Source organism: Dermacentor albipictus, chromosome 2 (genome assembly GCF_038994185.2).
Source record: "Dermacentor albipictus isolate Rhodes 1998 colony chromosome 2, USDA_Dalb.pri_finalv2, whole genome shotgun sequence".
Classification (NCBI taxonomy): Eukaryota; Metazoa; Arthropoda; class Arachnida; order Ixodida; family Ixodidae; genus Dermacentor; species Dermacentor albipictus.
Window position 1 is genome coordinate 159,729,130 of NC_091822.1, and position 15,929 is coordinate 159,745,058.

Below are 15,929 nucleotides of genomic sequence, written 5' to 3' on the forward strand. Positions count from 1 at the left end.
TATCTGGTAGAAACGCTGCCATGTCGTCGCTTTGTGGCCCTTTCTGGTCTTTCTGACGCTTTTTCTGGCGATTTATAGCTCAAGCAGTCTCCCGGTTACAACTTAGGCGCCCCGAAGGTGTGAATTAAAGAGTATTCCTAACAAGTAGATAAACGTGCTAATTGTTAAGGGGCATCTGATTGCTGCATAGCGTGATCACAATCAAGGGCGTAAAGAACCGACGAAGTTTACGAAAGGATTCGTAAGTCCATGCCAGTTAAGCTGCCGAGCCTCTCCACCGATCGCTTGTGTTTTGCTTTTAAAGCGCAGATTTTTCTTTGCGAGCGTTTCCGGGTCTTTGTGACCGAGAGTGCTGCGGCGTAGCTGTCCTCTAGCCGAATAGGCCAACCAATCACAGAGCAAGAAGCGCACCGCTGCGTTCCACGACCAGGTGGCGCTCGCCTCCATGCAACCGCGCAAGCCAACGTCTGTAACGTTGTCTTGAAATGTTGGCGCAGGCGGCGGCGCAGGCCATGCGGAGCACAAAAAAAAAGAAGAACCAGAAGGCTTGCCTTCGTACTTCTGCGGCAGCCTGAAGAAAGCCTTCCGTGTCAATTGGTACGGACATTCGATAAACACAAGCTCGTCTTTCGGCTCTTTATGCACGCACACTAAGCTGCGCTGTATATAGATGCCAACTCCTTGCATTTGCTACATTTTTTAACAGCTTTTGAGTGGTAATGCCAACATTGTAAGCTGCGCGTTAACCTCGCCGTAGCACCGCGGTTGTATGGCGCTGCACCATCTTGCACCTTGTCTAGGTGGGGAAGTTAACCTGCAGAACATCCCATATGTTTAGTGTTGGCTTTAGTCCATCACTCAGACGCTCGTCCGCAATCTTCAGTAATAATAACAACATAATAATACATTGCACTTGTAGCAGGTAGCCCACTTCTGGCATGCTGTGCGAGGCCTGGAAGATATAAATAAGATGGCCTTTTATTTCCTTTTTGGGAGCATTGGAAACAGAAGACAGCCTTTGAACTAATGGTCAAACTAATGAAGGCTCATTCTCATCTCTGACTGCCGGATGTGTAAAGAATTTCAATGGCGACTGAACCATTGATGAAATCTCCTCAGGTCTACGATATCCCACACGAGGTCTTCAAGCTGGTGTCCACTTCCTTCTGGGAGGACTGCACCGCGGTCGAGGCGCAAGTCATGCTGGCCATCGCCAGCTCGGTGATGGCCGAAACGGCGGACAAGCGGGTGCTCGTCCAGGTCATGGCGCCAGTCGTGGTGAACATCGTGAGTGGAATGCAGCGATCACGAGACCGTCATCTACACGTCTGGGCACACCCGGCGACGAGCACGGGTTAAGCGGAGTCTGCCTCAGGGGTCATGCGGCAGCGCACGATTTGTGAAATCAGGGCTGCATTATAGCTGCATGCATCCTTAAACCTGATACAGATTCATCTCGCAACAAGTTTCCCAACGCCACCGCTGCCGCAAGGGATGCCGGGGTAGTAGCAGTCCTAGCGGACTGAAGGGCAACTATAGGAATATATGCTTCGACTATAGAGTTTCTTATAAAAATTACTAGAGGTAACTTTGGCGCTAGTGAGTATGGGGGTTGAGCCAGCACGAGAATGGAGGCTAGCTGATGGAGTGGTCTAGACTTGTTCTTTCTGGTGTCAAAAGGCTTTCTGACTTTGCAAAATGATTATCTAAATTAAATTTTGCCTTAAAAATGACATGATTTGCAGTGATCATGCCTGCGGTCTCAGACACTCTTTGCATTATTTGGGCGTAGGGAAAAATAGCATTGTTTAAAAATTTAGGCCAATCGAGAAAAATGAAGTGCAAAGTGAACAAAGCCACACAAAAGTCTGAAGGCATAAGCACGAAAATCAAAAAAAAATTTCGTGTAGTAACTATCATTTCCATACAAGCTGAATGATCTCAACGCTAAAGTTACCTCTAGTAATTTTAGTAGTACACGTTATGACTTAGACCACGTGGGTTAGTTAGACCATGGTCTCCGTATTTGCGGCACGCGTTGAGGAAAGCGTGCTCCTCCCAAAAACAAAACAAGGAGGGGTGAGAGAGAGAGAGAGAGAGACAGAGAGAGAGAGAGAGTGATAGCCAACCATGCCTCCCACTGCTCTTCGTGAAATAATTCATTTATGAAGAGACCATCGTTATGTGAAAGTCCATGTGATCCATGTGTCCATGTGAAAGTCCATGTGTCCAGGTGATCAGCAAGATCGAGAGCAGTGCAGTCACCCACTACGCGCACCAATAAAGCCGCGATGTCGAGCAGTGCGGACGAAGGAGGCACCTCACGGCATAGCTATAGACTGACCGTTTGTCCTCGTCCTGTAGTCTCCTTTCGCATCCTTTGTATCCATGCCCTTGCCTCCGTCTTGCTCAGGCACAACCATATCTCGGAAATTCGTCAGCCATGTCGGTGGAGCTTTTGTTCCTCGAGTGGATGTGACACCAATCGTAAAAGGATCGAGCGAGTTGACGGAGGACGTGCCAACATGCCGTTCTCGACGAAATTAGCTCAGGTCGGCCACAGAACATCTTTCTTGATCACCCAAATTTTTTATATGTTTATGGAAAATAAGCAAACGATAAACATATTGACGGAATCATACTAGCGGCTCCGAAAGGCGACGCGGCAATGCATCAGTGCGAAAAAGAAAGAGACAAAACAAAGATAAAAATGGCTGTGGCTTAGCTAAGGTTAAGCCCAGGATGCGAAGCATACTAGCCTTTATTTTAGTTGTTGAACCACTGTTTAGCCTGGTGAACTGCTGTTGCTTGGCTATATTTGGTTCGGCTAGACGAAGAAACAACTCATGCAGGCGAGCGCACGAGCTGAGACCCGGCTATGTAGCTACGCGGCCGCAAGCGAGCGCACGAGTTGAGCCTCCGCTTTTGCAGCTGTTATGACGTCATATGGTAGCTACGCGGCCGCGCGCGGCGCAGCAAGGAAGAGCGTGGTTGTGCGGCTAGTGTGCTTCGCATAAAAGATGGTTAGAAACTCGGAGTAATGGCAAACGACGACGCATGACAGCGACGGCGGTTTGCCTGACGGCTTCCACTTTTTGGTGCCTTTGGTTCATTTGCTGTTCATATCAACAAAATCAAAAACGAAAACATGCATAGAGAGATAGAAAGAAAGGAGGTGCACGCATAATGCTTTCCGATCAAGAATGTGTGTACCTCTGCGTGATCCTGCCATTGACGCAGACTCTTTGCTCGGCCTCTCCGCAGGCAGAGGTGCAGCGCGTGCACCCGACGTATTACGCGATACCGGTGATCGTGGGCGCCTCGTCCAACGTCATCATGCCGGCGTCGGCCCCGCTCGCCCTGCTGCACGAATTGGCGCGGGTGTCCTTCTGGAGGCTGGTACGTGTCCCACTTCCCACGCGGTTCACCGCAATTAGCTTTAACAGGTACTGGGTGTTACCACAAAAAAAAAGTTTTGTTTTGGTATAGCTGTGTAAAGCCGCTAAGTTACACTATTGGGAGGGGAACGAACAACTACGTTATTTTTCAAAGTTCTATCAAACTGCGTGCAAATTGCGGCGCGATCTCCCCAGTAAATGAGTGTACTGGGGCGATCCTCATAGTTGGCGAGGTATTCTTTTGCAGTTGCTTACCTCTTAAATTAAGCCTGTCTTGGTTTCAAAGGTTAGGTGTAATCTTCATCGGTAATGGTCACAGAGGTCATCATCTCTGCAACACTGTGCACTATATGACGATTCCCCAGCGGGTAGTTCCTGTTCAAATTCCTTTTATTTACGAAACACAAGAATGGCAGTAAACATAAATTTGCTGGGTAGGTCGTCACTGTGTGTGTCGTATTCTTTGCAGTTGCTTTTCCCTTAAAGTGCGGCAGCCTTCATTTCAAGGATGCAGTAAAGGCTTCATAATTCATTATTACAAAGAATGTTTACGCACTATGTGACAATTCCGCAGCGTAGAGTTCCCGCCCCAATTTTTTTTACAGTGCAGCTGTTAATGGCTGCTTTCCCCGCTGTCGGGTCCGCGTGTAGAAAAAGAAGCCAAGAGATAGCAATTTTTTTTACAGTGAAGCTGTTAATGACTGCTTTCCCCACTGTCGGGTCCGCATGTAGAAAAAAAAAACAAGAGAGTGCAATACGGGGCCGGCCCACGGCGGAGGTGAAGTTCGCCATTCAGGGGTCCACATACACATCTTCGCTGGTCATCCTTCTTCACAGAGTGGAAGGGCACTGAGTATAATTAAGTTAACGATATTGGGCAGTTATAGTAAAGAAAAGGCAGCATATCCAACGAGTTAGATTCTCTATACAGCGAAGCTTTCTTCGAGTGCATAAAGGTTCGAAACAGAGTTTGTTGTCCCCACGAAGTGGCAAGTAAAGGTGTCCCCACAAAGTGACAAGGAAAGGTTTATTCAGGCGCTGTGTAGAGGCTAATGCAACGATTCCGCCACCGGTGCCGCGGACGCGCACAGGCAAGCTTTCTGGTTCTTTCTTTTTTATCGGCATGGCCAGCGGCGCCACTGTCATGGATGTGTGGAGCCTAGCGTCATCTGGTGGTGGTAAAAGGGACCCAGCGGCGGTGATGGGGAACAGGGAACAGCCACGCCGGTCGCGAAAACTCGGCTCGAAAACTCGGCGCGAAAACTCGGCGAGTTTCGCAAATAAAAGCTTCGCTTTTAAAACTATATGACGCCCTAAATCGAGATTATACTTCCTTGAGTCGGTAAAACCCAGCTTTCGCCATAGTGCAGCAAATTTCATTCAAGTTCAAATCCGTGCGTCTGTCGACTGTGGAGAGCGCATTTCTGCCGGTCACATGCATTTCAATAGGAAAATCGGGAGTTAGCGCCGGTTAATTCTTCGTCCTAACTGGTCATATATATATACACTGGTCAATCCTCCTCCTCCTCTTCTTTTTCAGCTTCTGTTTGGCTTGCTCGCGAAGGTCATCGTCCTGAGCATGGTCATCGTGATGGTCAACGTGGCGGACAAGTACGGCATCCTCAGCGCCCAGACGACTCCGGAATGAGCCGCTACATTTTACGGAGGCATATATTTGGTTTTCGCCCCCAACTGCCATTTGCTACGTCGTATTGAGGAACGCAGATTTTAGCGTATGAACTGTACACCACATTAACTTTGTTTTCTCTATTACTGTGGCAACTTCGCAACTAGCCTTTTTGGGACACTCGCTGGTAATGCATCAGCGCCCCACACCCCTCGTCACCCACCTCTTTTATAGGCCTTTCATATTAGTCTTTCCACCAGTACTGTTAACCAGTCTGTTTCTGTCCCGTTGGCGTTCTCTCTTTCTTTCTTTCTTTCTTTGTTTTGGTTCAATCGGACATTTCGTATCTTTTGAATGTGAATCGAGGTTTGCTGGGCCTCGTTTATTATTTACTCTTTGTTACTGCACATAGTGAATATAGCGCTCATCTTGAGCGCTGCGTACATTACCACACACTGTGCATCAGGACTGACGACCCGGACCATCTTTCCTCGAGCCTGCTCAGCGACGGAGTCGGATGTTACAAATCAACTTGCTCTATTGCTTTAACGAAGCGAATCATGCGACTTCCTGCGATGCCGCAGCGGTGAAGACAGTGTTACCAGGTGCAACAGGCCGCGTCACCGCCGCATGGTAACTATATATTGATTGCTACGGGAGACGCCTATGCCACCAGCACGGACCACCGATATGGTGCATTGCAGTTGTGGTAAACTGTAGTTTACGGCGCAGTGCACGTTAAAGTATAGTGAGCGTTTAAAACTGGATCTTTAGCGCGCGCGTATATATTTCATGATGACAATACCTGCACTTCAAAGTTTTTTTGTTTTTTTTTGGTAAGGGAGGGATTTGGGGAACTTCTCCTACGTATTCGTTAGGCATGGAAGTAAAAAACCGGGACTTGGACTCGAAGCTGGAATGTCGTGCGCACGCGTTATATGTCCCAGATTCGATCCCTGGAGAGTCGCATTTAGGCCTTTAGCGCCTCATGGAACGGTTCCCGAATAAAAAATAATACGCATTTAAGGTCGCACAAATTGGTGGGCGGGGCCATTGCACCTAATAAAATGTTCTAGTTTGCATTGTCTCCAGGGGAAGCGGGGGGCGAGTGTCTTGTCTGAAGTGTTTCTTGTGTGTGCGGGCCGAACTCTCGCCGCCAGGGACAGCATGGTTGAACGTTATGAGGGAATGTACAGTAAATGTAGCTGCACATGTGACAATGGCACACATAAACGGTCTGCGGCAAGTTCTCGATACGCCGCCAGACTGTCGCACAACGTTGACACGCACGCAGTAGTATCAAGTGCGAAGGAATTGTGGCGGCTGTAAAACTAGATTGTTTATTGCTTGTCTTTGCAATAATGCCGTCACAAGCTTTGCAGCGAAATCGAGTTTTTCGGCATGGCGGCCCTTAAGAGATAGCCATCTACTTGTTTAATTTAATAATAAAAAACAAGGCAGAAGACAAGCGAAAAATTGAGAAATTGCTCCGACGAAGACGCCTCTAACCTCTGTCGTCTGCTGCGTACAAGCTGTTTGCGTCATTCGCCAGGATTGTTAATGTAATATGGTATACAGGAAACAACGAGCTTGTTTCCCATCTTGAGACAGCATACGCAACCGACCAGCGGTGAAGAGCGTACGTTACAAGCGGAGTATTTTGCTGCATTGTTTGACGTAAGTGACTCAGCCCGACTCGCTTGGCTGAGCAGCAGTCGAACATCACCGATGGTGACGTGCTCGCCACATGTTGGAGGATGGTTTACGGCGCACACTTGACGTACACTGTAAACGAAAATAAACCCACCTGGGAGTTTTTAAGAGGTGATGTGCCCTAAAACCTCCCCTCCTCAAATATTTACTCCGATGTATGGGAGCAAAACAGCGCCATCCCCTCGTTTCACTCCGCTGGCTAGCTGCGGGAGTATTAAGGTGACATGACGCGATTTTACTCCGCTTAAAAATCTTGTTCTCCCGTGAAACTCCGACAGGGAGTTTTAAAAAACTCCCCTCCGCCGATACAGGTTCGTCACGTGGAGCTTCCCATGAGGCTGTGCGCCTCGCCAGCGACCGGGCGCGTTCGGCGGTGCGGGCAGTGCTCATGGCTGACGGTTTGTTTACGTCTGTGAAGTGTCGTTCCGTGACAGCGTTTCGTCAATTTGTTTCCCGTATTTCCTTCCAGAAAGTGTTATAGGCATGCCTGAAGCTCATTGTATCTCAGCGTCAAGTACATTAGCTGTGATCGCTTTGCTGACAACGATGATTGCAAGAACTACGTTTTCAAGTGCGGAAAAAGGCTTAGGTATACCTCGAAGCTGCTCACTGGCTCGTGTTGTCGGCTCACGTTCTGGCTGTGTTTTCGTGCTGCGTCACCCTGTCTTGTGTTCTTCAGTACGTGAAATGCGACTTCTATGTCCTTTTGAGTACATGCTGACAACGTCCAGTGTAGTGTTTGAAAGGACCGCGTAGCAATGGCAACAGTAGCCACTGTTCGAGCGACGACATCCTTGCTAGTCGCGCATGAATGGCGTAACCCAAGTTCGTTGCGGTGCTGTGTTGCCAGTGAGAAAGACCGGAGTGCAAGCAACTGTTTTTATGTATCTGTGAACGGATATCCTCGCCCGAAGAAAAACGGTAGGACATAAGTATGCGTACTGAAAATAAAGCTTCTTATTGAGCGATGTGAATCGAATTGTTATCGCGCATATATGTTTTGGTCACGTCGTTGCTTCCGATATTGCATTAACATTACGCTCTATCCGAGACACTGATTTAGATGCATGCCTGCTGGCTCCGAGTTTAGGGATTCACTCGACAGATCAGCGATGTAGCTCCTTTTCGCAACCGAGACAGATTGCTCGGACGCAGAGCAAGTAGTGCGGTGTATAAAATGTATGACTGCGCATTTCTCGGTGTTATGTCGGCTGCTGCGGGTCATGCTCAAACGTAATAATTTCTTGCTACGCTACCACTATATCGCAAAAATTTAATTTTGCTATGCAACACATGCACTTACATTTTTCTTGCTTACTGTAACTAACGCACTACTTTTTGGCCGCGAACGCCGGCAGTGCGCGAAGTCGCTTCAGCACTCACAGAATGGCATGATAATTTTGAAAAATTACGCCATTAACTTTTTTTCTCTCACTATTTTGAATTAACAGTTTTGTGTTGCTTAAGGTATTCTGTTAATTTCAGAGAGACAGATCTCGTATGAACGAGCATGTGAGTCGTAATTCTGAAAACAGCACAGCTGCTCCCTAGGCGGTTTCGAGGCACACAATATCGTGGCTATATATACTGGCACCGTTGCTTCTTGAGTATCGCGTGTACGTGTGATGTCTCTGAAATTTCTGCATTGGGCGTTTCTGAAATGTTGATGTATGTCATGATATATGTGCTTTCATTGACTGGTTCCGTCGAATTCGACGCGGTCTCGTGTGCATATTTCGAAATCTGACCAGCAGCCGCTGCATGTAAACATGTTCGCGCAAACTCACGCGATGGCTCTTTTTATACTCCCGTTGCACCTCGAAAAACTCCGTCAATAGCAAAGCAAAAAATAAAGAAAAGACAGAAAAAAACTCCCATAATTCCACGCAAGAATTCCGCTCGTACGGAGTAAAAATTCTACTCCGATCATACGGAGCAAAAAAAACTCCGAACCGGGGGGTCGCTAGAGGACAAGCAGTATACTCCCACCTCGGAGTTATTTCCGAGAGAGAGGAGGTGAAGCGGCATAAGAAGAAGTAACAACAAATGAAAAAGCCGCAGTTTTGCCTAGCGTGTCTCGGTGGTGTAATCTCCCTTCGTGAATTGCATTTGACTTTGCTATTGCCAGCAATGCTTGGCCTTTCCGGCGAAATTGCTACCTCTCTCTTTTTCTGTTTTTTACTGTGAGTTGGAGTATAAGCTCTGCTGCGCATGGCTGCTATTGATTGTCATTTCGAGTGAATGCGGCTTGACCTCATTTCGGTTATTGAGTAAATTACATGCTGTAAAAATGTTTACGCCGTTCAAGGGCGTTTTCTTGTCGCACTGGTTTCAAAGTTTAAATATACTGCCTTTTAATTTATTACTGAATCTTAAATCTACATTGCATACTCATAACAGCATAACCACTAACTGTCCTTTGAGTGTATCACATTTTTTACATTCCAGAAGCAATAAACGCAGTGCACTTAAGGGAAATTTTCTCTTGCCAAAAATGCATAATGTATATGGAAGGCGAAGGTTAAGCAACACTGGAGCACTCCTAAGGAACAGCTTACCAACAGAAGTAAAACAAGCAAAATGTTTTTCACTATCAATGAAATCCCATTATCACTCATTACTATTATCTGCATAGTTTTCATCTGGATTGTGTACACATGTTTACCCTTTTCACTTGCAGTGTATAATTTACTAAATACAAATTCCTTTGTGTCGGTTTCTCGTAGCTAATAGACGTACCCTGCCTTGTGTTCTAATTGAATGTTTATGTATATATGACTTACTTATACTTCTTCGTATTGATGTTAAGAATGTGAATTGATAACTAGCATGGATCCCAACTATCCTTGAGCTAGGGATCCAGATGTCCTGTACAACATTTCCTGTGTACTTTCCTATTTTGAATAAACTTCAATTTCAATTTCAATTAGGGCCTCACAAAAATGTATGGAGGCCGACAACGGAGCTCTATCTAGACGTGCGATGATAAAAGACGTAGTTAAAAACAACGTAATCATTCCGACAGCCTATCGACAAGAGAATTTCGCAGGGAGAGACATGAAACTCTACTTTCCCCCCCTCCCCATCCCCTTCTTTGGTGAAGCTCAGGGAAGGGGGGGGGGGGGGCATCCCTGCGCCGTTATAATTGACGCTTAGGATTTTTTTTCTATATATCTCTTCCTTTTACTCATTTAGGCATTATGACGACATTGTAAATAATGTATATCTCATTGAACACTGAGGACCACGAAGTTGTCACCTTCCGTTGTCGGTATTGTCATCTTTATCGATGTCCCCCTCGTTGTTGTCATCTAAACATATTTCTAACCATATTTCCAAATGTATTCTAAAAGGTCTATAAGCATATTTACTGATCAGCAAGCGGCTCCGGAACTCTTGCTAGCGCGCTAAGTGTCTGACTAATGGAGGAATGTAGGAACATGTTTGGAGTGGATGGTGGCGTGAGGAATAACACAAAAGGGTCAAAAAGGGCGCATGCGTCAGCCAGCCTTCTATCACTCTACAGGATAAAGAAGCTGATTTTTTGAATGGCAAGATAGGCTAACACCCTTGTAAACGTCATTTTACACGTGTTTACATTTTCTGTATATTATAGTCCGTTGCTTGAAATAATAAACCAGTTGTTAGTCTGCGCTCGTGTTGTGTTCTTCCTTTCGTCCTTCATCCGGGTTGCGCTGCCCACCCACAGGAATATGTTCAACCACCAACTCGCCCAGCTTGCCGTCTTAATACAAAAGGGTCTACAGCTAAACTTAGAATTATATCGTGGTCACCAATATAAGCCCCAAACCACTTCTATGTTCCTTTTTTTTATGCAAGCAATGGCGTTTAATTGCTACAAGACTTTCAGTGCGTGTGCCACTCTTCCACACGCGACGTGCACGTACTAATCCTACGCACGTTGAAGAGGATGAGTAATCAAGTAAAGTGATCTAGCTGCTTAAGAATTTTAATTACGACGGAAGTGTAGTTGCGTACGCAAATATTATAGATATCTAAAATGCCGTGGAGCAAAGCACTCCACAGCTTGGTGACACCTGCTCCGTTGGGTATCCGTGGTCCGCGTGGCCTAATGGATAAGGCGTCTGACTTCGGATCAGAAGATTGCAGGTTCGAGTCCTGTCGCGGACGTCACACTTTCTTTTATTGCTAATTGTTCGAAGTAGATTTCTTTTTTCTGATGTGCTCCTGTCTGCTTTCCTAGAGCTGTAGCAGAGTTGCACAATGAAGAAAATATTTAATGTCAGCATGAGCTTCCAGGGATCTAAATTTAGGCCGAGCGATGCAAAAGCGACAATAACGAGTGAAGCTTGTCGCACAATGCAACAGGACGAGATGAGTTGTAACAGGCTGCCAGCTCGATCACCGGCCACATTGTAGTGCCTCTTTTTTTTCTTCTTTTTTTTTCTGCGTGTGATAATCTAGAGAGACCGGACGCTTGCAGTGCCGCACCGAAAAAAAAAAAACGATGAAGGTTGTTAATATGCATTTGTGCCGCAGTTATCTCTCACATGGTTTTGTACCGCATGCTTCTTTCCCACATCGTTTTGTCTCGCACAATTTCGTCCGGCATAGCTTTGTCCTGCATACCACGCCTGTTTAATTTTCGTTCGGCACATCTTTGTGGCGTGAGATTTATTCGGCATATTATTATCGTTCGTACCTTCGTCCTGAGTAAGTTTGTACCGCATAACTTCGTCCTGCATACCCTGCCTACTTATTTTCGTGTCACCCATTTCTGCTGCGCGAGAATGTTCTGCCACACAGTTCAGTCTCACATAGTTTGTCCCACATAAATTTGTGGGCCATGCCACTTATGCTCCATGCTCTTTTCAGACGTTAAAAAAATTAAATTATGGGGTTTTACGTGCCAAAACCACTTTCTGATTATGAGGTACGCCGTAGTGGAGGGCTCCGGAAATTTCGACCACCTGGGGTTCTTTAACGTGCACCTAAAGCTAAGTACACGGGTGTTTTCGCATTTCGCCCCCATCGAAATGCGGCCGCCGTGGCCGGGATTCGATCCCGCGACGTCGTGCTCAGCAGCCTAACACCATAGCCACTGAGCAACCACGGCGGGTTTTTCAGACGTTTCGTATATTCAGATTTATTGCAGTAATGTTGTAGTTGCGCCAGTTCCAAAGAAGTATCACGATGGCGTGTCCCAAAGATAAAAACTGTCAGGGTGACACCATAATAAGATGTGCATATAATGTTAAATTTCAACATGCAGCAGTAAGTAGCTTACATACACTATACATAATTTGAACAGAGCATTTTATACAACGTTTGGGAAGTCAACTCCATTGTTTCTCGATGCATGTTCCTTTTATTTATTTTTTTTTCTGCGTGTTTGAGTACGTCGCAATTAAGTGACTTAGTGGTCGCCATTTTCCCAGATTCCCCGACCCAGACGGCGTCACCCGGGATCCGGGGAAGAGAAGCGCTCACTTTGTTTGTACAAATATAATTTCCTTTGAACATTCTCCTTTGTCACAGTGGGTAATTCCGTTGCCTAAACTATGCAGCCCGGAACATGCCTCCCCGCCCCCTCCTCCCCTTTCATGGAGAAGCTCAAGGAAGGAGGGATAAGGGGCATCCCTGGGCCATTCTAATTGACGCTTATGTTGTTGTTTTTTTCATAAATCTCTTCATTTTACTCATTTAGGCATTACGACGACATTTTAGATACTGTATAACTGCACAGAACACTGAGCACCACAAAGTTGTCACCTTTCGTTGTCGGTATTGCCAACCTTATTGGTATTGCCCTTGTTGCTGCCACCTAAACATATTTCTAAACATAATTCTAAACGTATTCGAAAGGGTCTCTAAACATATTTATTGATGAGCAAGGGGCGCCCGACCTCTTGCGGGCGCGTTAAGTGTCTGACGAATGGTAAAGTTTAGGAAAATGTTTGGAATGGACGGCGGTGTGAGGAATAACACAAAAGGGTTTGCGGATAAATTTAGAAGGATATCGGGCTCACCGATATAAGCCCCAAACGACATTTATGTTGTTTTTTTTCGTGCAAGCAATGGCGCCTAATTACTACAAGACTTTCAGTACGTGTAACGCTCTTCCACACGCGACGCGCTACTAATCCTACTAATCCTATGTACTAATCCTATGTACTAATCCTATGTACTAATCCTATGTACTAATCCTATGCACGTTGAAAAGGATCACTAATCAAGTAAAGCAAGCAAGCTGCTTACGAATTTTAAATACGACGGAAGTCTAGTTACGTGTGCAAATATTATAAAAATCCAAAATGCCGAGGGGCAAGGCATTCAACAGCTTGGTGATACTTATTCCGCTCCGCTGACGTGGTCCGCGTGGCCTAATGGATAAGGCGTCTGACTTCGGATCAGAAGATTGCAGGTTCGAGTCCTGTCGCGGACGTCACATTTTCTTTTATTGCTAATTGTTCGAAGTAGATTTTTCTTTCTTTTTCTTTTATGCTCTTTGTCTGCTTTTCTACAGCTGCACCAGCGTTGCACAATGAAGACGGTGTTTGATGTCAGTATGCATTTGAAGAGATCTAAATTTAAGCCGAGCGATGCAGAAGCGAAAATAACGAATGAAGCTTGTCACACAATGCAACAGGACGAGATATGTTATGACAGGCCGCCAACTCAATCAGCGGCCACATTCCATTGCTTTCTTTTTTTGTATTTTTTTTCTTCTGCATGTACTAACCTAGAGAGACACGCTCTAGAGAGGACCTTACAACCTAGAGAGGACCTAACAACCTAGAGAGGACGCTCAATGTTCCGTGCCAAAAAGAAAGTCGCGGTGAAGGTTGGTAATGTGTATTTGTAGCGCGGATATCTCTCGCATAGTTTTGTACCGCATAGTGTCCCGCATAATTTTGTCCGACATAGCCTTTTCCTGCATACTACGCCTGTTTAGTTTTCGTTCGGCACATCTTTGCTGCGTGATACTTCGTTCCGCATATCATTATCGCTCGTACCTTCGTGCCGCATAATTATGCCCCGCATAACTTCGTCCTGCATACCCTGCATATTAAATTTTCGTCCGCCATATTTTTGTTGCGAGAGATTTAGTGCCGCATTGTATTATTGTCACCACGTAGTTTTGTCCTGAATGATAGTGTCCAGCACGATTTCTCCCAGCGTATAGTGCCGTCCGCCAGGCCGTTGTTCCGCTTGTTTTTGGTCGTAAAGCTTTGTACAGCATAGTTTTATCCCACATAGTCGAATTCAATTCTGTTCCATTTATTTATTCTTTTACATGAAAGGAAGGAATGTTTACTAAATGTTACTGCATTTAGTAGCTGGACATGGGGAATGCTCCCTCGACACTATGACAACGTACCATAGCATGACATATCTGACAGACATGTGTAACCTTTACAGCAACAATGAGGAATTGAGGCCAAGTGATGAAGAGGAAGCCATACATTAAAAAGAAAGAGGTAAGCAGATTTACTGTAACTTGCGAATAATATGCACAGCTTTTGGAGCTCTCACACAAAGCGAACAAAATAAAGCCAAACCAAGATAACCGAAATGCAAGCAGAATACACTTTACATTAGACATGCTAAAAGGGGTGCTTGTAACAAAGCGTCGTTGCTTTGCTCGTGCAAAGGAGATTTTCGAATCGACGCAAGCACCATAAAGACGTCACAAATCAAATGATCGACGGCTTTGAAATTAGGGCCGATTTACGCTCGAGCCGCCCATCGCCGCAAGCCGCACCGCACGCGTGCGGTCGCGCGAAAGATTGCACGTATCAAACACTTGTGCACAAATTTCGGTTTACAATATGTAAGGTATACACTGTGCACACAGTGTAAATGGTAATTTGTGCACAAGTGCTGGATATGTGCAATTTTTCGCGCGACCGCAAGCGTGCGGTGCGGCTTGCGGCGATGGGCGGCTCGAGCGTAAATCGGCCCTTAGAACTAGCAGTGATGCATCGTGTACAGGTGTAAACATGGCAGACAGATTTGCGCATGGTCATTGGATCCGACGATAAAAAAAAATTCAAAATATGGGGTTTCGCCAAAACCACGGCCTTATCATTTGGCACGCCGAAATGGAGCCACTGCGAAATAATTTTTACCACCTGGGGTGCCTTAACGTACACCTAAATCTACGTGCACGGGTATTTTTTGCATTTAGCCCACATCGAAGCACTGCCGGCGGGGCCCGGATCCGTTCCCGCGAACTCACGCTTAGCAGCGCGACACCATAGCCATTAAGTAACCACGACGGGTGTCCCCCATTGCCGACTATAGTGCAAGTATTGCCACTATCACTGCCGAATTGTTGAATTGTTTGCTTTTCTGGCGCAAGTTCAGCCCAATAAGCAGCTTTATTCTCCCCCCTTCGTCGCTTGGCTGCCTGGGAGAACTTGACGCTTTTTCTTTTCGTTTTTTTTTCTTTTTCTCCTGTTTTTTTTTGTTTTCGTGTCATGCAGGAAATTTTCCAAATTAATGCAATACTCGGCAAAATAACAGATTTCAGACTTGCCATATAAGTTTTCTGCTTCAGAAAATTGCATAGATGTATAACATGGGGGCATGTTCCACTAGTTAATGGACATTCGGGATGAAAACCTGGATACAGTTATTCGTGGACGGCCTGAATTTGGGCGAGCAGCTGTTGCCGACTGACCGGGATCTACGGCCAAGCAGGTTCGCAGTATTTCCGCTAGGTTCACTACGTATGCTGTCTATGAATAAATCCATACGTATTTTTCCATCACAAATGCCCATTAATTTGTGCTCCAGGCTTCCAGGTTATGTAGTTTATATTTTGTAAGACAGGAATATTCAAGATCCACCTTGAAATCTACGATCTTGCAGAGTGTCCTTTCTTTCCTTTTTTTTTCTTTTTTGAATATGAAGATTTCCTACGTGACAACAAAAAAAATTGAAATGCGCAGCGCTCTGCATTGTGCCGGCGTAGCAATACCATCTCCGACAACTTGTCTGACATCCAACGATTTCAGTCTAGTAGTTTCAGTTTCCTTATAAACATTAATTGTGAGCACCTTTTGTATGCTTGCGTCCTCTAGTGAAGAGTCACCAGCCGGACAGCTAATATATACTCTAAGAAAAAAAGGAGGAAATGAGGTATTGAGGTTACTCCTTTAGGGGAGTAACTGATCTGCCACAACCATTCCTCGCCTTAGGGG

General features: G+C 45.7%; 1 protein-coding gene and 2 non-coding genes across 8 annotated transcripts in view; all 3 read left to right on the top strand.

The window, feature by feature from the left end:
- The window catches only part of LOC135897443 (uncharacterized), a 51,787-nt gene extending 45,362 nt beyond the window's left edge, over window positions 1-6,425 (top strand). For 4 of the 6 annotated variants that reach the window (XM_070534186.1, XM_070534188.1, XM_070534189.1 and 1 more), the window contains 3 exons: window positions 1,120-1,287; window positions 3,265-3,399; window positions 4,939-6,425. In XM_070534186.1, the coding sequence (XP_070390287.1) occupies window positions 1,120-1,287; window positions 3,265-3,399; window positions 4,939-5,046 (411 nt within the window). In that variant the 3' untranslated portion in view covers window positions 5,047-6,425. Of the gene's footprint in view, window positions 1-497; window positions 598-1,119; window positions 1,288-3,264; window positions 3,400-4,938 lie in introns of those variants that run through there. The other 2 variants (XR_011512202.1, XM_070534190.1) reach the window with 2 other exon arrangements.
- A 4,392-nt stretch (window positions 6,426-10,817) lies between these two features.
- TRNAR-UCG (transfer RNA arginine (anticodon UCG)) lies at window positions 10,818-10,890 on the top strand. Its single transcript has one exon. It is a non-coding gene; the product is annotated as a tRNA-Arg (tRNA).
- A 2,202-nt stretch (window positions 10,891-13,092) lies between these two features.
- On the top strand, window positions 13,093-13,165 carry TRNAR-UCG (transfer RNA arginine (anticodon UCG)). The gene has a single exon. It is a non-coding gene; the product is annotated as a tRNA-Arg (tRNA).
- The last annotated feature ends 2,764 nt before the right edge of the window (window positions 13,166-15,929 follow it).